Source organism: Microcebus murinus, chromosome X, assembly GCF_040939455.1.
Source record: "Microcebus murinus isolate Inina chromosome X, M.murinus_Inina_mat1.0, whole genome shotgun sequence".
Lineage (NCBI taxonomy): Eukaryota > Metazoa > Chordata > Mammalia > Primates > Cheirogaleidae > Microcebus > Microcebus murinus.
Genome location: NC_134136.1, coordinates 77,533,508 through 77,553,788, shown reverse-complemented (window position 1 = coordinate 77,553,788; position 20,281 = coordinate 77,533,508). Strand labels below are relative to the sequence as shown.

The following is a 20,281-nucleotide window of genomic DNA, read 5'->3' as shown; positions in this document are numbered from 1 at the left end:
AATCTCAGCAAATACCTAGTGACTCTTCACCAATACACTCAAACGCTACAGATATCTATAGTAGGACATCAAAACTAGGGACAATTTTATCAAGAAAACTATATATGTTTTTAATTTATAAGTAAAATTGGGACATCCTGCCTATACATTTTATCTTTTAAAATTGAGATCATGACTATTTATAAAAAGTAATGCATGTTCTTCGGAAAGTTTAAAAAAGAAAAAAAAGGACTTCTCATACATTTTGTTTGCACAGTTTCAATACTATAAGTCTGCTTTTTTTCAGCATATAATCATAAACATCTTCCTATGTCATTAAAAAACACTAGGAGTGATAATTTTTCTCCCAAAGATTAACTTGAAGATATAGTACAAATACTAGTGAAATAGTGGAGAATCGTTAATTCAATTGTACACTGTAGACAACTAGAGACCATGACTGTGTAATGTTATTGGGGTAACTTGAACACCAGTTGTTTGTGTACAAAATGTATGCATAACACAAGGTGAAGTGATCTCAGGACAATGAAGTGATGAATGGTATTTATTTTCTTTACAGTTTATCAAATAATAACATATATTTTGCAGTTAATTATAAATTTAGGAATTCTTATGAGATTATAGTCAATAGGATTTTTTTAATGCCAAGTGGATAGAGACTTATTTGTCAGATTCATTAAAGTTTGTTTTGGAGATGGCAGGATGGTAGAAGAAAGTGTTCGGGCATTGGAGTTGGATCTAGCTTTCAGTCCTACTTCATTCTTTGATAGCTGTGTGACCTTGGACAACTGAGGTAGCTCCCGAGTCTTTTTCTCCCCTATCAAATGAATGTATCCACCTCACAGAATAGTTATGACAAATTATATATATATATATATATATTTTCAACCTAACACAGTTCTGGACATAGTAAGGGACTCTGTGTTCTTTTTCCTTCACTTTATAAAAAACAACTCCATTTCAGTAGATCAAAATTGTACTAAACTGTCCCTTAGAATTTGGAAATAATGCTGTAATGTAGAATTAGATTATTTGCTGTTAAATATTAAAAGTAGATTCTACATGTGGTCTTACCTGGGAATAAGAGGATCCCAGAAGTAACCAGAAAGCCTACTGAAGTAAATTAACCTGGTTTTTGTTTTGTTTCTAGTTAGTAAAAAGAGGGAATTCTGTTTTAGAGATGGTCTACTGCAGGTGTCCTCGAACTACAGCCCGCAGGCCACGTGCAGGTGTTTTTGCTCGTTTGTTTTTTTACTTCAAAATAAGATATGTGCAGTGTGCATAGGAATTTGTTCATAGTTTTTGTTTTTTTTTTTTTAACTATAGTCTGGCCCTCCAACGATCTGAGGGACAGTTTAAAAAGTTTGAGGACCCATGGTCTACTGTGACACTAGGAATGTTGGAAATTTTTAGAAAGTGTTTTTGTGTAAGATTTAACGAGGCAGATCTTTAGGGAAATGTCGTAATCAGTAGTGCATGAATTTTGTTTGAGTCTCCCAATATGTTTTATGATCTCTGTGTTTTCACAAACTCTTCAGTATGTACACTGATTTATCTTCCTTTTCTTAAAATTTGCTTGTTCTTCACCTACTTTGAGAGTGAATTTAACTAGTCAATCAGCTATAGTTAACACATAGTGCTTAAGATAGTTAAGATATTGTCTTAATAGAAACATACCAGAATCTCCTTTTTCTTTTTGCTGACTCATTTGGATCTTTTTTAAAATTGGCATTAATTCATGAAATTGTAAGTGTTTGAGCACAAACTGTGGGAAGACAACAGGTTGTTCTCTCCCTCCACCTTTCTCCTTTTCATTTGAAGAGCAGAAATAATTGACGAAAGGAATAATGATAATCAGTTCTGTTCCCTAACCACTGACCAATCAAAAGAGGTTATGGGTTGAGTGAGTGAGCTACATGCAGCAGAAGTACCAAGACTATGTATGCTCTGATTATAAGAGCCACAAGACTCTGTTGTGAAGCTTTTCACTGGGTTCTTATCTAGAATTGGCTTAAAGTAAATTTTGGCTTCCTCTTCTTTCTCCAACTCTGCCTTAGATGAGATGATGGGGGCAAGCACATAATGGAGATGGCCAGTATAAGGAGTACTTAGCTACCTTAGATATGGTTCAGATGCAGATTTCTAGAATTAATAGTTCTTAACATTTGTAATGTCTTGGTGTGATGATGACTATTATGAAAGCAGTAATTTCCTAGTTATGTATATGATTGAATTTTATAAAATGAGGGAAAGAATCAAATACCTATTCACTACTGATACTTGAAGTCTTTGGAGTTTTACCAGATGTTATTGAAGAATATTTAAACTGGTTTTAAGCTTCTTCCTTGTGATTTTGAGTTATCTTAAAGTGAGTTTTCTTAATCTTTGACTAATCGCTTCACCTTTTAATATACTGCTATGATTTGTGAGTAATGCACAGGAGTTAATAGTCTCTTAACACATTGGCCCAAAGAATTTGTATTCCTTTTAAATGTATATATAAATGTTTAAGGCACTTTTAAACTTGAGTATCTTTTATAAATGTGCCATAATGAATTCTAAAAATATTTACAATGGGCAAAGACACAGATTTAAATCAGGTTCAGATAAAGGTTGAAATTGTCATATACACCTATAGCCAGGATTCAAGCATTACAAAAGTGATCCATGTAACATAAAACATTTGTATCCCCTTCATATTTTGAAATAAAAGTTAAAAAAGAAATTGTCAAATACACAAATACATTTGCTCTTATCTATTCTCCTTTTCCTTAATTCCTTTTATCAAATTTTGCAGAGTGATACATACCACACTACCAGTAGGTTTAAATTGTAGCCTTTTATGTAAAATAAGAGGCTCTTTGAATTGCCTTAAAAATTCAGTTACCTAATGAGTTTGCAGTATTAATCAACTTTAGTACTTGAACAAGGGGGTTAAGCAAAGATACCCTAATTAAACAGAAAACTAGTTTAACTGTCTTCTTGAAGTGTCTCTACTTTGGTTTCAAAATCTTATAATTCAATACACACAAATACCTACATGTATGCTTATTGGTTTGAGGTATGCATTTTTAAAACCAAACATGAATTATTCATCTCTTAGGCAAAGTAATAGGAAAAAATGGAAAACTAATTCAGGAGATTGTCGACAAGTCAGGAGTTGTAAGGGTGAGGATTGAGGCTGAAAATGAAAAAAACGTCCCACAAGAAGAGGTATGTTATAGTGCGAATGTTTTGGTTTGTCTTAAAAAGTAAATTATTTTATTGTTTAATTTGACTTGTTAATTTAGAGACCTCTATAATATGCCCATAATGTGAATACAAATATTCTGATTATCAAGCATACCCAATATAATTAATGTTATAATTAAAGATAATGGCCTATCTGTTCTCTAATGGTATGACTTTGGATTAGTCATTAGTCATTATTTAACTCTTAGTTCCTGATCTTTAAAATGAGTAATCATAAATTTTAAAATATGAAACATATATAACTGGGTCAGGTGTTAATGATAACTTAATGAAATAATATATGTGGAGATACTTTGTAAAGGACTTTTCAAATGTTAATGTTGCTGACAAAGACAAAATTGAAACACAGGTTTTCTGACTTTCATCTTTCGGCTTTTTTAGTTTGGGGATTGTGTGGTATGTGTGTTTATTCTGTGTACTTTCAATTTTTTCTTGTGCATAATATTTCTTTCCCATTGTTCCCACCTTTTAATTTTATACTTTAATTCACTTTTATCTTCATGAATATATGCTGTTTGGTAGCAACTATTAAGGTATCTATCTGTATGGAGTAGGGAAGTGAGGATCTGCTCTTCTGTGCAGTAGTACTCTTGTTTAAAATACTATCCTCTCAAAATGCCATAATTTCCACATATTATCTAGACTTTTTTCTCTTTTCTTTTCCCTCCCCTCCCCTCCCCTCATCTCACTCTGTTGATGGGGCTAGAGTCCATGGCATCAGTCTAGCTCACAGCAACCTCAAACTCCCAGGCTCACACAGTCTTCCTTTCTCAGCTTCCTGAGTAACTGAGACTACAGGTGCATGCTACCATTCCCAGCTAATTTTTTCTATTTTTAATAGAGATGTGGTCTCGCTCTTGCTCAGGCTGGTTTCGAACTCCTGACCTCAAGCGATCCGCCCGCCTCAGCCTCCCAGAGTGCTAGGATTATAGGCATGAGCCACCACACCTGGCCTATCTAGCCTTCTTTTACAAAAGGTTCTTCCAGCTGAAGTTAAATCCTTTGGGGCGTTTACTGTATGATTTTTGCATTCTTTAATTTTATATGTCAAAACTGTTTGTAATAATTTGCATTCGTAAAGTATGATCATTGATACAATAATAGAGCTAAATGAAGTCTTAATAATTGGTCCTTTTTTCCCTTTTGTATTTTGTGTTTTTTACCAAGGAAATTATGCCACCAAATTCCCTGCCTTCCAATAATTCAAGGGTTGGACCTAATCCCTCAGAAGAAAAAAAACATTTAGATATAAAGGAAAACAGCGCCCATTTTTCTCAACCTAACAGTACAAAAGTCCAGAGGGTAAGAATTATTTGTCACTTCGAATTACACTAAAAGTAATTTCATTGACTCAGATGTCACTATTGGTGTTTTGAGTGTTTTCTCTGGTTAAACTTGAAGGCTACTCATGTTCTGGTTTTTCAGATGTGATTGCCAACTTATGAAATATTACAAACCAAAGTGTTAAAGACTTTCCAATTTATTTACAGTGACAATTCTTATGTTATAAAATAATGGGGTTGCATTTCATGGTCATATTTTTCTTTTGAGGGTTTACTTTTTTCCCATGCTTTATCTCTTTAAATTGTGTAGGTGTCATAGTTCAAAATGTACCTTTCGTTAGATGCATTAGTTACTACCTAAAGCCATATTTTAGAAACTGGATTTCACTATTGGAACTAACCTAACTATTTTCGAAATGGGTTTTAAAGTCCTGCAGTGAAAGTTCTGCATTCAGGCTTCTGTGTATTAATTGTTATAGTTAATGGCATCACTTACATTCTTTATACTGCTTTAGCTGTTAGTGGTTTCATCAATTGTAGCAGGGGAATCCCAGAAACTTGAACTCAAGGCTTGGCATATAGGAAAACATTCCTTGTAAATTACATTTTCAGCTCATATTTTAATGTTTATTCCCCTTGTTAAGAAAGACTACAAATGATCATCATGGTTGGGGGCTGGTGGAGGAGTGTTTATGGGTATGTCGCTCCATTGCCCTAGGGATAAATCTCAAATGCTTTCATACCACTTATATATAAGGCTTTTCCTAGTTACTCGTCCAATGTCATCTCTCACTAGTCTTCCCTTTTGCGCTAAAGAAGCTTAAGCCGTGCTGAAGAACTTTTAGTTCTCCAGACATTTTCATATTCTCTGTTGCTTCTAGATATATGCACAGATTTATTCTGCCTGGAGCACTCTTTCTCCTCCACTTGCCACCTCGCTTTGACCTTACTCCTTGTAAAGCTTTCTTTGTGTATTTACCACAGGTCTCCACCCTCAAATGGGTCACGAGCCTTCCCCTTCCCTGCTGTAGTGTGTGCACCCTAGCATAGCATTTATACATAGATGTTTACTTAATTGATCTCTTCAACCACATTGTGGTTCCTTGAGGGCAAGGAGAACCCATTAGAACTGTTTATGGAAAAGATGTTGTGACTCACAAGACATGAAAAGAAAATAAGTCATTTTTAAAAGAGACTATAACTGCAAGTGGATTGGATATCCCTTTCTGCTGGGCAGCCCAGTTCTTATCCCGTAGCAGGGAATAATGTTTTCTCGGTGTTCATATTGATGGCCACCATTCTACTCTCACCTTTCTTCATTTTAATTTACTATTCAGAACAACTGACAAGGTGTATAACTTAGAGTGGCCCTTGGGCATTCCAACAGTTTGGACGTGTTGCAAGAGAAAAACTTGTTTTTTTCTTTGATACAAGATCTTGCTCTGTCATCTAGGATGGAGTACAGTGAGATTATAGCTCATTGCAGCCTCCAACTCTTGGACTCAAGCTGTCCTCCCACCTCAGCCTCCACAGTAGCTGAGACTACAGGCGTGTGCCACTACGCCCTGCTAATTTTTAAAATTTTTTGTACAGCTGTGTTGCCCAGTCTGGTCTCAAAACTCCTGGCCTCAAGTGATCTTCCTGCCTCAGCCTCCTAAAGTGCTGGGATTACAGGCATGAGCCACTCTGCCCAGCCTAAATATTTTTAAATGATTTGTTCCAAAGTCAATCTGTTAATAACTAAATATGTAACCTAGGATTTTAAAGCTTATTTTGGTGACATTTGACCTAAAGAGAGGGGTATAGAATTCCATCATATGGTATTTTGGGAAATATTAATAATATGATTAACAGATTTGTAAGGCATAAAGTTAATTGGGGAAAACCTCAACACGCAAAAATGCTATTTTGAGAAAAGAGATCTGATTTATAGGCCTGATTATTTCCATAATTCATACATTATTTGATGCAAGAAAATAAATCTATATGAAGCCCATGGGTTTTGAAAAGCACCTGATTTTTCAGGTGGTCATTACTATGAGTAGGTAATGTCTTGCCTGCTAGATGTTCAGTCTGAAAACAATATTTCCTAATTGTTCAGTTTTGTTCTCCATCAACAGCCATGTTCATGTGGAGGGAACAAGAAAAACCTGTCCAGCCCCCACACACCTTTAAGATGCTGTATACTGAATACAAGCAAGCAAAAACAGCCCAGCAGTAGCCATACCTATCAAATGCATGCTCTTTAGAAAAGAGTGGTGCTTTGCTCAAGGGACATCTTCTTGGCTTCTCACACCTTTTAAGTTTGTATAGAAAGTTAGTTATAATCCACACCAAAGTTACTTTATGTTTTTTGTTAGTCACTTGTGAATATCAGTAAACGTGTATTTCTTTAATAGGAAAATGTTGACCTATTCTTAACTTTAAATGTTTGTCATAATTGCCAGCTTATTAGTTTGCACAATTGCGACTAGGCTTCTCTATAACTTGTGACAAGAAATAGGTTTTTTTTTCCTCATAGTATATATAAGGGAGTTAGAGGTATACATTTTTAGTATATGACTTTTAAAAATCTATCCTTATATTAAGTAATATCCATAGAAGATCAAACTTTGTTATTCAGCCTTTTAAAATTTTCAGACTACTTTAGCTCATAGATATGCCTAGATTTTTTTGTCTCACAGATTAATCAGTGCATTTTTATGCATCCTAATTCTTTTTGTGTTTTGTTTGTATTCTATTGACTTAGCAAAATTGATTTTTTTTACTTTTTTAGCCCTGATTTCCAATTTTTATTTTTTTAAGAGTTTTATCTAAGTAAAGCCTATAGTAAATGAAGTAGGACATTTTAAACTATTCATTTTGTTTATGCATCTCATGTTAAAGCTTGGATTTAATTTGTGATTTGGGCAACATTTAATAGTCTTTAAAATATAATAATCTGATGCATTTAAGGGATTGTTCTATTGATCTGTTCTTATCTACTGTAGATGTGTAAGGTATATCAACTACTTTTGTCTTGATAAAATATTGATTTATATTTTCAACAGACATTTGTGTGCCTGCTGTTCTCCAGACCCTGTGCTAGGGATTTAGTCATTTGCATTTTTCAGATTAATCCATCATTAATTTTATGGGATCATTGTTGCAATTTTTTTCAGGGTATGGTACCATTTGTTTTTGTGGGAACAAAGGACAGCATCGCTAATGCCACTGTTCTTTTGGATTATCACCTGAACTATTTAAAGGTGAGAACAGAAAGAACTTTAACCTCTAATCCTTTTGCACTAAAATATAAAAACTTTACAGTAAATCTTTCAGTAGTTAGGATTCATTCTAGCCTGTGCATAATAATGTATGACCTATAAAAGATAATAGAGAAAATACTGATATTGTGTAGCTTATATTCCTTCTAAAAACAAACATCATTTTTTCATTATAAGTTTAGGACCAATATATTAGTTCTCAACAAATTCCATATTTCCCCTCATTCTTCTTTTAAACCCTTATACTCAATTTCGGTAATTCTGTACCTAGCCTTTTAATCCAGTTGATACTCTCTAGCTTTTGGGGATTTTTTTCCAGGCCAAAATTTATGTCTATAGTACTTGCCTTTGTTGTCCCTTTTATGTCATTTATCGAGGAAATCACACTATTTTACGAAGTCCTCTGTTTAAATGTTTGCCCTTTGTATTTTTCTCTATAATCTTATTCAAAATATAAAACTATTTGTGTCTTCTTGTAAATACCTGTTTTAGTCTTTGTACAGTTATGCCTTCTCTAGATTGCAAACTGGACGGTAGGAGCCAGGAGGGTTACAAAGTGTACTGGAAAGAGCACTGGATTGGCAATCCAATGATTTTCTTTTATAGTCTCTCTTCAAGACAAGCTAGCTATGTGACTTTAGGCAAGTCACTTTCCTAAACTAAATGCTTTTTGAAATTTCTTTTGGCCAAAATGTTCTGTGCTTTAGTGAAATGGCATCTTACCCTCTTAGGTTTTATGATTTCTTCTTTGTATCCATGCATACCAAATCTATAACCTAAGTGGTATTAAATAGTCTTTAAAAATTAATTCAACTGTTTTATTTATGGTGCTATTTTAAGAATTTTTTGCTAATTTCTTGACAGAAATAAAAATTAAGTGATTTCTACTTATGTGTAAGTAAGAGTGAAAGGGAGAAACAGTGTGATAGCCAGGTACATCATTCAGTCTTATGGTGGTCAGTTAATAATTAAAAGTGGGAAGGTTTCATCCATCAAGGTTTGCATGGGTAGGATACCTCCTTGATTTGCTTATTTGTTTTTGTTTTACAGTATGTTTTATGTGTTATCTGTTGTATGTGTTTTCTTCATATTCTTAGCTTAAATAATTATGAAGACTTGGAGAGTTAGGATTGCATCGTATCAAATCCCTTGTTCTTCTGACAAATGTTCTTTCTTAGATCTTTTGATTTATTCTTCACAATTAAATATCTTTTTTGGTTATCAGCAGCTGTCCTGTTGCTATTCTTTCCATCACCAGATGTTTGGGCCTGGCGTCTCACCAAAAGGTGACTGCTTTGCCCCAGTGGGATAACCTGGACTACCATTCTCTTTTGCTATTACTGTACTTTTGGAGGTAGCCACTCAGCTGCAGTCTCTCCTTTGCTCAAGTCTTATGAAAAACAGATTCTGGTTCAGAGCACAGATAAAACTCACCTAGATCCTTACTTGACCTTTCTTTTCCAGAAGCTGCCACAATCAAATTTTAGAAATTTAGCTTTACAGGGGTTTCTCCAATGAATGTTCACATAGACAGTCTCTATGAAGACCTCTACTTGACACCTAGTACTACTATAGTTATGGATCTGATTCCTTATAGCCAGGAAATGAGATGTTTACAGGTAGATTGCAAGGAGAAAGGTTAGAAATGAGGTTTCATCTGGATTTAACAGGACCCAACATATTGGAAGCACTGTACTGTGTGTAAGGGTAAGGGTCTGTCAGTGGACCCCAGGTGTTTATTTTGATGAACTGAATGAATATATATTGTTTGTCATACTTGTTCTAGCAGAGTTGTAGTCTTTAAGAGGTTTTCAAGGCATGATGTGTAAGACCTAGCTGTTATGGTCAGCTACTAAATAGGTTTTTTTTTTTTTCTTCGTGTAAGGAATATCAGCATTTTTAGTTCATGAAAAATAATTGTTCCTTATCACACTCAAATACCTACCATAGTGTATGTTCTTTTAAAACAAAACATGGCCCAAATTCAATGCTTTATAATTTAAGACATTACCTGGCAAATCTATTTTAAATAACATTATTTACTATGTGTCATTTTTAGGGTTAGCTGGTTAAACCTTAAATGTCATTTATCTGTCTTCATACATTTTAGGATTGTTTTACTCAATATCCTATCATCAAGAAGTCCCTAAACTAGCATATCTGTGCCTTAGCAATAGTATAATAATGCCAAATCAAACAACCTTAAATTTTATTCAATATAATCTTTAATAAGCTGAGTATTTTGGTTATATCTCTAATTCTGAACATCTATAATCTGTTATTTGTAGTAATTTTCTTTTTAAGGAGATAATTCAATTTCCTGATAATTCTGTGTAACAGTGTTTAACTGTAAATTTAGAACTGAAATTGAAGTATTTCCAGTATACTTTTTATCTGATGAAAAGGAGAAAGGTTTTATTAAGTAAAATGTCAAATTATTTTTACTGTTATCTTGTATATTTTAAATAGGAAGTAGACCAGTTGCGTTTGGAGAGATTACAAATTGATGAGCAGTTGCGACAGATTGGAGCTAGTTCTAGACCACCACCAAATCGTACAGATAAGGAAAAAGGCTATGTGACTGATGATGGTCAAGGAATGGGTCGAGGTAGTAGACCTTACAGAAATAGGGGGCACGGCAGACGCGGTCCTGGATATACTTCAGGTACAAACTAAGCATTTTACTCAGTAACTTTATCTGTTCCTAGACTTAATAGCTGCTAATCTCTAATATTCATTAGAACCCCATTTTAACAATTTCTCACTACATGGTTTCCAATTCACAGTGGGTCAAATTGTGTTGCAAGAGACACATAGAGTAAAAACCTGATAATAACACATAGAGTTCACAGGGCAGGTGTGAGTTCTGTCCATGTTCTGATTGGGGATAAATCTGCTCAAGCCCTTGTGTGTTGATGACTTTCTTAAGGCCTCTCCTGATTTTATTACTGTATAGCCAAAACTTTTTTCATTTGTGTACTGTGGCTCATTTTTTGTCAGGCATGTGCTGGTCATACTTACTGGATGGACTGTGTAAATCAGGGGTCTGCATCCTATGGCTCATGAGGTGATTTTGAGTGGCATGGCCAAAGTCAGCCCTAGGCACAGTCAAGAAGTAGGCGAAGTTTCCCTTTGCTGTTCCAGCTCTTCTGTCCGTGCTTCTTTCTTCTCTCCCAGTACCTTTCAGTGAACCCGATCCCTGCCTGCCAGTGCCTACTGTCTTTCTTGCTCAACTGTGTTTCTACTATGTAACTTGCTAATGATGGTATAAGGTATAATCCATCTCACAAATATTTGCATTTCAAAAAGGAACTCTTTAAGATGGAAAAGCCTTCAAGATCCACAGGAATGAAGCTATAATGGTGAAGCTATAATTGGTCATTAGCTCCAACAGAGGAAGAGAGAGAGGTAGTAGAGTTGATACACTGGAGACGGGGAGAAATACCTACTCCTAAGGCCAACTTTGAACCTAACCCCTAACCCCTCTCCCAACAGTCAGTTCTTTTTACCAGTGGATTTCCACCTGACCGTAGAGCTGTTTTCCCCCACTCCAATTGTCTAAAAGTCATTAACCCCCTTAGGCATAAAGAGTTTATTATTATAATACTTTATTAATGATCAATTACCCAGTGGAAGTGGGAGGGAAGGGTGTAGACCAAGCATCAGGCAAGCATTCCCCCTTCAGCCAGATCCAATCCCTGACCCCACAAGAGACACTTTACTGAGACAGTTGCCATGGTGGCCTTTTTTGCTACCCTCTCAAAAATTATCAAAATGTGTGCATTCCCCTCTGTTCCTGGGCCAAATCTTGTTAAAAGGAGCTCTCTTTATAGAGGTTTTATTTATCAAGGCATTACATTTAACTGTTGTAGACAACTTTTCCTCCAGAGAGCATAGATGTTTAATAATGTGGCACACTCAGGTTTGAACTTAGGTGGCTAATAAAACACCTGTTTTAAATGAGAACCAAAAATTTTTATAAGCAAAATTACCTTAAATATTGCAAATCCCTTCATTTTCAATTTAAAATAATTTGTTTTACAAATTGGAAGGTGATAATATTCTTTGGTGGGCTTATAAATTGGGAAGAGTATTGGATTACCCCTGAAACATCTCTGGAAGCTTCTGTTAACCTCTTTTTTTTTTAAGTTGGACAATGGTATATAACTTTTAACTCTCGATAGGAACTAATTCTGAAGCATCAAATGCTTCTGAAACAGAATCTGACCACAGAGACGAACTCAGTGATTGGTCATTAGCTCCAACAGAGGAAGAGAGGGAGAGCTTCCTGCGCAGAGGAGACGGACGACGGCGTGGAGCAGGAGGAAGAGGACAGGGAGGAAGAGGACGTGGAGGAGGCTTCAAAGGTACAGAGGTCTTCACTGCTAAGAAATCAAGGTGAATTGTAACAGTTGTCTGAAGTTCCATGAAAAATCCTGGTGATGGGCCGGGCGTGGTGCTCACACCTGTAATCCTAGCACTCTAGGAGGCCAAGGCGGGAGGATCGTTTGAGCTCAGGAGTTCGAGACCAGCCTGAGCAAGAGCAAGACCCTGTCTCTACTAAAAAAAAATAGAAAGAATTTAGTGAGTCTATATATATATATATATATATATATAGCCGGGCATGGTGGTGCATGCCTGTAGTCCCGGCTACTCCGGAGGCTGAGGCAGGAGGATCACTTTGAGCCCAGGAGTTGGAGGTTGCTGTGAGCTAGGCTGACGCCACAGCACTCTAGCCCAGGCAACAGAGTGAGACTCTGTCTCAAAAAAAAAAAAAAAATGTTGGTGATGCAATGAAGTATTATCGAGATCCCATCTCTCCTGTTTTGGGCTGATAATCATAGGAAAAGATCAACCTTTCATTTGTGTAGTAAGTAACAAAGTATTAAGCAGCCTTCCTTATGGTTCATGTAGAATATATGAATAAACATTGATAACTAGTTCAACTTCTTTGAGGATTCTAAACAGCATCTGATTGTTAACTCAGATTGACCTTTAATGTAGTCTGTTGCTTGGTAGCAGGCTAGATTATTAGCCATTATGTAACTGGAATCACTAGGCTATTATCACATTTCAGATTCTGTTGTTGGTCTGAATAGAAGATGTGGGAATAAAGAACTTCCAATAAGCATTTCAAAATCAGTAACTGTTGAACTTTTTAAAAATATACCTATAGGAAACGACGATCACTCCCGAACAGATAATCGTCCACGTAATCCAAGAGAGGCTAAAGGAAGAACAGCTGATGGATCCCTTCAGGTAAAACCTGTGTGCCTCTCTTCATCTAAATTGTTTGAATTTGGTAGTTTGAGATTTATAACTCTATTTTAAAACATGTTCAAAGATCACAAATTTGGTGTATGTAAAATATTTTCCCTTCAACATTACAGTTGTAGGCAATCTTAGTCCTTTGTAAAAAGTATATGAATAAAAGGATTTCTGTAGAGAATATGCAGTATAAGTAAGTATTTGTGAAGATTTTTATAGCCACATTATGATTTTAAAATCACATTAATGGACCCCCCCCCCACCGCCAATTCTCTAAGAAAAGGGACATCCTGGAATGTACTAAGAGACCTGACCTGATGAGTCCCTTCTCCCCTGAGTTGCAGGGATAGGGTGTTCTCTTTGAGTAGAAAGTAAGGAAGAGAAGGTGTCTCTCTCACAACTAATAATCATGATAGAGCTGATGATATTCAGCCAATATCCATGCCAAACCAGCCAACTGCTTATTTACAGCCAGAGGTCTATTCTGAAGGTCCCTTCTCAATCGATCATCACTAGTGCTAAAACCCATTGTTAAATAATTTTAAAATTACCCCTGAGCACATTCAGGCACCTCTGCTAAGTGCTTTGTGTATATTTTATCTCATTTAATCTTACAGCATCCCATTGAGGTAAGTAGTTGTATTCCATTTTATAGGTGAGTAAATTGAAGGTTCAGTCCTTTGCCCATATAGCTAGCATCTGGCTAAGTGATATTCAGACCCTGGTATCTGATTCTCAGGATACATGTTGTCATCTTCTTCTGTAACTTTAAATTTTTAAACCAAGTAGTTAAGGTTCCTTCCTGAATATGGATTGGTTTGAGACCAATGCCCAAGATTAGTAAGAGATAACTTTAAGAACAAAAACTTTATGATGGGCTATTCCTTAGAATTCATAGCAGCTCTAACTGGGTATTAACTATTGGTGAGTTCTTAGGGACCAGCATAGAAGGCCTTTGGAACTTAGTGAAAAGATTAGCAAATTAATGTACGTACATGTCTTTTACAAAGAAATATAGAAGATATTTAGTACCATTTTTGTAAATTCTCCACTTAAACTGACATATTTAATAAACTTGGCTGTCTAACCACATTGGTTAAAAGGATGAATATTTATAATTAAAATGGGATACTCAATGAAAAGGTGATGTTGTCTGTATTAAGTGTGAAAGTAGATACAAATCAAAGTGCCGAATCCTTTGCAACCAAACATTTAAAACACCACCTGTACCCAACACTTAAACATACTTTGAAATTACAGCCATTTTGCGATATTTTTAGCATTTGTGCTTGAACCTGATCAATATTTATAGTTGTTTTAGGCCCATTGGTCACTATTATCTTACTTTTGTACAGCATCTGGACTTCCCTTGGAAGTGTTCAGCAGTGGCACTTAAAATGTTTTGTGACTCTTAGACATTATTTTAAAATCCATTTATCTTTATATTCTCCTAGGATTCCAGTCCTTCAACAAATTATCTTCAGATTTCTTTATACCGTTCTATTCTTCAGACTAAGTTATAGGATCATCTGAATTGTCTTAATGAAATACAAGCTATTAGAAACCAATGCTCATATGCTACTCTAAGATGATGAAACTTGATCATGCCTATGGTAGATATAAAGGTGTAAACTAAGGGCTAGATAATAAGTGAGTTAGTTGAGTTCTTATCCAGGTGAAGTCAGAATAATAGGAAGACATTATTTTGTGTCTTTCTTGGGTTTCATAATCTCTGGAGAATAACTTGTTCCTTCTGAACTCTGGTCAGGCCATGTATGTCTTTGGTGATCTGTAATAGTAATTCTTTTTAACTGTTTCTCACTGTTTTATTTTGCTTAGAAGAAGACACGGTAGGATTGTGGGTTTTTCTCTAACTTTGGACGCAGTAAGATGACCAATGTGTTCCAGTTACAGAAGAAGACTGTTTTAAAATCATAAACCAAATAAAGAATACTACCTTACGTTAATTTCTTGCACTTCTATTCTCATCTCCATTTCCCTTTTCAACATGTGTAATTTACACTTCAGGTTTAAATTTCTTGTCAGGCCAATTACAGATTTCAATAGGATATGGTCTCTATATATAACGACTATAACTTGTTTTAGATCAGAGTTGACTGCAATAATGAAAGGAGTGTCCACACTAAAACATTACAGAATACCTCCAGTGAAGGTAATCGGCTGCGCATGGGTAAAGATCGTAACCAGAAGAAGGAAAAGCCAGACAGCGTGGATGGTCAACAACCACTCGTGAATGGAGTACCCTAAACTGCATAATTCTGAAGTTATATTTCCTATACCATTTCCATAATTCTTATTCCATATTAGAAAACTTTGTTAGGCCAAAGACAAATAGTAGGCAAGATGGCACAGGGCATGAAATGAACACAAATTCTGATAAGAATTTTATTTTGTTTTTTTTTTGGTATTGGCCATATGCAACAATTTTCAGATTTGCACAAAAAGATATCTTGAAACGTTGCTTTTAAGTATACTTAGCACTTCAGGGCAGGATTTTAGTTTTATTTTTTTAAAGTACTGAGCAGTGATTTTCTTTGTTAATTTGGACCATTTTCCTGCATTGAGTTATAACTCATCAGTACATTTTCAGTTTTTCTGAATAAGTAGCATTTATGGTAATCATATTTGACTTCTGTTTTCAATCTAATATAGAAGTCTCCATGAAATGATATGTCATTTCATGTCCTGTGTCAGTTTATGTTTTGGTCCACTTTTCCAGTATTTTAGTGGACCCTGAAATGTGTGTGATGTGACATTTGTCATTTTCATTAGCAAAAAAAAGTTGTATGATCTGTGCCTTTTTTATATCTTGGCAGGTAGGAATATTATATTTGGATGCTGAGTTCAGGGAAGATAAGTCGGAAACACTAAATGTTAAAGATGTAGCAAACCCTGTCAAACATTAGTACTTGATAGAAGAATGCATGCTTTCCATATTTTTTTTCCTTACATAAACATCAGGTTAGGCAGTATAAAGAATAGGACTTGTTTTTGTTTTTGTTTTGTTGCACTGAAGTTTGACCAGTAGTGTTATTGAGAGGGATGTGTAATAAATATTTCTGTATAGACAAAAGAAGAAATAACCATCTTTTCATTTGAGAGAGGATAAAATATTTTCAGCTAGGAACAAATCTTCCTGGTCGAAAGTTAGTAGGATATGCCTGCTCTTTGGCCTGATGACCAATTTTAACTTAGACCCTTTTTTATTTTGTCCTCACCAAGTTTTGTGAAGTTTTTCATATTTTAATTTCAAACTTATTTCGGTGAGATAGAAAGGTCATTTCCATGTATGCATAATAATCCTGTGAAGTACAGGTACTTTGTCTAAGAGACATTGGAAACAGGTTAAGTGTTTTGTAAACTTTAAGAAGATATAAGGTCTAATGTATAAGCAGAATAGGATTGGTTAACTTTTTTTTATTTTTTTGTTTTTTGATGGATTTTGTTTTTGAGTCTTTTTTTTAAATGAATGAAATTTACTGAGGGAAAATATGTGAAGGACCTTCACTCTAAGATGTTATATTTTTCTTATAAAATAACTCCAATAGGGGTACCACTGAATCTGTACAGAGCCGTACAAACCGAAGTTCTGCCTCTGATGTATTTTGTGAGTTTGTTTCTTTGAATTTTCATTTTATAGTTACTTTTCCTTGCATACAAATAAACATATAAAAATGGCAACAAACTGCACATGATTTCACGAATATTAAAAAGTCTTTTAAAAAGTATTGCCAAACATTAATGTTGATTTCTAGTTATTTATTCTGGGAATGTATAGTATTTGAAAACAGAAATTGGTACCTTGCACACATCATCTGTAAGTTGTTTGGTTTAAAATACTGTAGATAATTAACCAAGGTAGAATGACCTTGTAATGTAACTGCTCTTGGGCAATATTCTCTGTACATATTAGCGACAACAGATTGGATTTTATGTTAACATTTGTTTGGTTATAGTGCAATATATTTTGTATGCAAGCAGTTTCAATAAAGTTTGATCTTCCTCTGCTAAATTGATGTTGATACAATCCTTACAAATGATTGCTTTTAAAATTTTAAGATAGGAAAAGAAATCTATAGGAAGTGTTCTGTTACAAAATGTAACTGTTACCATTGGAAGTTTCATGTCATAGGAAGTTAGCCGTTATCTACCAACTTTCAAGAACTTAATCTTCTTTAATAAAATTTTAAAAATCAACAAAATGGTACAAAAACACAATGTACCATTACAATATGCACTAAGTCTCTCTCTTTTCTTTTTTTTACAAAGGCTGAAGTCAGCAAGGCGCTAACTTGCTTAAATGTGAATTACTAACTTCTAAAACTGTAATTTGATTCACGTTTTCAAATGGATTTGAAGTTGATTCATATTACAATATGTGTGTGCTAAATGTGTATGTTTTTCAGTTCAAAGTCATGATGTTTTTAAAATCTTATTAAAGTTTCAAAAATCTGAAGATTGTTTATCTAGATGTAAATTTTTATTAAAAAGTTGCACTTATGAAAAAGCAAAAAATTAGTCTGACAGATGTTTGCTCCTGGTTTTAAATTTCTAAATAATGACAGAAATTAATGATATGTGGGGGGAAGTTGTCATGCAATGCAAATGTGTGTTGCTAATAATTTTTATGTGCCCCTAAAAGGAAAAAAACAAAATATTTCAAAATAATTCTTCATATTCCCAGATAAGATTTCAACACATTAATTACATAGGCTACCGCTAAATCATATTAAACACATACTCCTATCTGCATACACATAAATATACTGTGCCATTTGGAAAATATTAAGTGTCTTATGTAGTACAAAGATAACTTTTTTTTTTTTTTTTTTTTTTTTTTTGAGACAGAGTCTCGCTTTGTTGTCCAGGCTAGAGTGAGTGTCGTGGCGTCAGCCTACCTCACAGCAACCTCAAACTCCTGGGCTCGAGCGATCCTTCTGCCTCAGCCTCCCAAGTAGCTGGGACTACAGGCATGGGCCACCATGCCCGGCTAATTTTATATATATATATCAGTTGGCCAATTAATTTCTTTCTATTTATAGTAGAGACGGGGTCTCGCTCTTATTCAGGCTGGTTTTGAACTCCTGACCTTGAGCAATCCGCCCGCCTCGGCCTCCCAGAGAGCTAGGATTACAGGCGTGAGCCACCGCGCCCGGCCAAAGATAACTTTTGATGTCAGCATCTCAGTAATAAAAGATTTGTGGGTAGAGGGTGCCTAGTAATTGGCTGTTATGGTAATGTCAGGAAACTCTAGCATGCATGACCTACCACCTAAAAATCGGGTACATATGGAGAGATAACAGTGTCAACATTCTACCCAGTGTTAGAATCCAAAATGATGCAGGACAGTCTCCTCTACATTGATTTTTTTTTTTTCCAGAAAAATACTTCTTTGTTTTCTAGTTTTTCACTCTAATACTTGTCTGGTTCTCTACAACCAATTCTGCCTAGCTGAACACACTCAGTCCATTAGTGATGGGTAGTTAGAAACTATCCTCAAGTAATTTGGATTTTCCTTGTTTAACAATAGTTTTTGGCAGCAGCCAGCTTAACACTCAACTTGGCTCATTGAAAAGCATTTATCTCATCTGATCATGATCTTAGAGCTCCTGGTAGTTTGGAATATAATGACTTTTAGAGTCAATATACAGATTCTGCTCCTTTTTGAGCCACTTTCTGTTTTATGGCCATGAACCACCTTGTGAGTTTCAGATGCTCCTAATAACCAGTTATTCAGAAGTAGCCATTACCAGGTGCTAGTCTGGGTTGTTCAGAAGGCGTATCAGGTACCAGCATTTAAATCTTGAGCATCTTTTCCTCTGTGTTTATCTGAGGCCGTTTAAAATGCTTTCTTTTAGTTTCTCAGAACTTTCCATGTAGAAACAGGGAAATAACATTTTTTTTTTTTTTTTTTTTTTTTGCTAAGAAGTATAAGACTCACAGGGGAGAAATATCTGTCCCGTGGAATACAGACCCAAGGTATAGTAAGTAGTGCCCTGGTCTTTGCACGAAAGAATGGTATCTAGTGCCTCTCTTGGTGATCCTTTGCTGATGGGTTTCCCTCATTAAAACAATTTTCTTCTGTATGGCTTTGTGTGGTGTGCCTTAGTCCACCACTTTTCAGGTGGTACCCAACACAAGGCAAACTTCATTTATTCCACCACTGGCTTTTTAGAAACTGCAAAAGGGATCAACTGAGCCATACTAGGAGTGGACAGCATTCCTCCTGGGGCTGGTAGTGGGAAACCTGGCTAAGCTGAAATCACTGGCAAACTTGTTATCACAGTGCTTATTTATGTCTTTGTGCCACAAAGGTCCTGGAAAATCTGTGACATAAGGCATATTGAGATAGTTTGATCCTTTGGCATTCTCTTACAGGTCTGCCAGCCATTGTGAGCACTAAGGGAAAATATCAGGAGAAAAGAGTCCTTGGCCCCCAAGTGCCATTGGAACAGTTGATTCAACCTAACATTGTAGATTTGAGACTTGCCATTGTGCATTGTGCCACCCAGGGATCAATGGGGCTTCCATACACTAACAGGGAATTTAACACCCAGCAGTAGTCACAGGAGTGAGTCCCTTGAAGCTTTGATTTCTTACATGATTAAGAGGCTACACCCATGAAGTAAGTCAAACTGAATGGGGTTCACTGTGGGATTCTCTTGCTAAATGAATTGGTTAGGCTGACCCATGGGGAGGGAGCAAATGGGCCTGCCCTGTTCTTGAATTTGATGTTCAGGGACAACAAATTCACATTACTACCAAGAGGAGACTTCGTGAAGCACTGAATGCAAAGTGGAACAACCCTACTGAGGTTAGAGCTGCCTTGAGACACCTTAGCATGTTTGTATGAAAATCCTGTGGGTGTCTGGGATAACTTGTGCCCAAATTACCTTAATTCAGAGAATGCTGGAAAAGTTGATGAGATCTTACACAAAGACTTCCCTAACTTTATGCCTGCAAGGGTGTAAGGGATGAGATAATCCTCCGGGGCTAATTTATGTTCCACCCAAAAGGAGAAAATGAGATTAGGGGCCCTGGAAAGATGACCCAGGTCTCAGCAAAAATGAAAATGGAAGAGCACCACTCCACACTTCATTCTAAGGATCCCTCAGGCACTGCATTATGACTCTTGGTCTTGAACAAAAGGATCACTCAATAAGGAGATAGATGGGAAAAATAGAGAAGCTG

The 20,281-nt window shown here is 35.6% G+C and overlaps 1 protein-coding gene across 11 annotated transcripts in view; it reads left to right on the top strand.

Annotated features, from left to right (window-relative positions):
• FMR1 (fragile X messenger ribonucleoprotein 1) overlaps positions 1 to 17,542 on the top strand; it is a 46,275-nt gene extending 28,733 nt beyond the window's left edge. Inside the window, exons 10-16 of one of the 11 annotated variants that reach the window (XM_012759511.2) lie at positions 3,104 to 3,213; positions 4,420 to 4,554; positions 7,697 to 7,783; positions 10,271 to 10,466; positions 11,986 to 12,168; positions 12,978 to 13,060; positions 15,176 to 17,542. In XM_012759511.2, the coding sequence (XP_012614965.1) occupies positions 3,104 to 3,213; positions 4,420 to 4,554; positions 7,697 to 7,783; positions 10,271 to 10,466; positions 11,986 to 12,168; positions 12,978 to 13,060; positions 15,176 to 15,337 (956 nt within the window). In that variant the 3' untranslated portion in view covers positions 15,338 to 17,542. Of the gene's footprint in view, positions 1 to 3,103; positions 3,214 to 4,419; positions 4,555 to 7,696; positions 7,784 to 10,270; positions 10,467 to 11,186; positions 12,169 to 12,977; positions 13,061 to 14,908; positions 15,147 to 15,175 lie in introns of those variants that run through there. The other 10 variants (XM_012759515.2, XM_012759512.2, XM_012759513.3 and 7 more) reach the window with 10 other exon arrangements.
• The last annotated feature ends 2,739 nt before the right edge of the window (positions 17,543 to 20,281 follow it).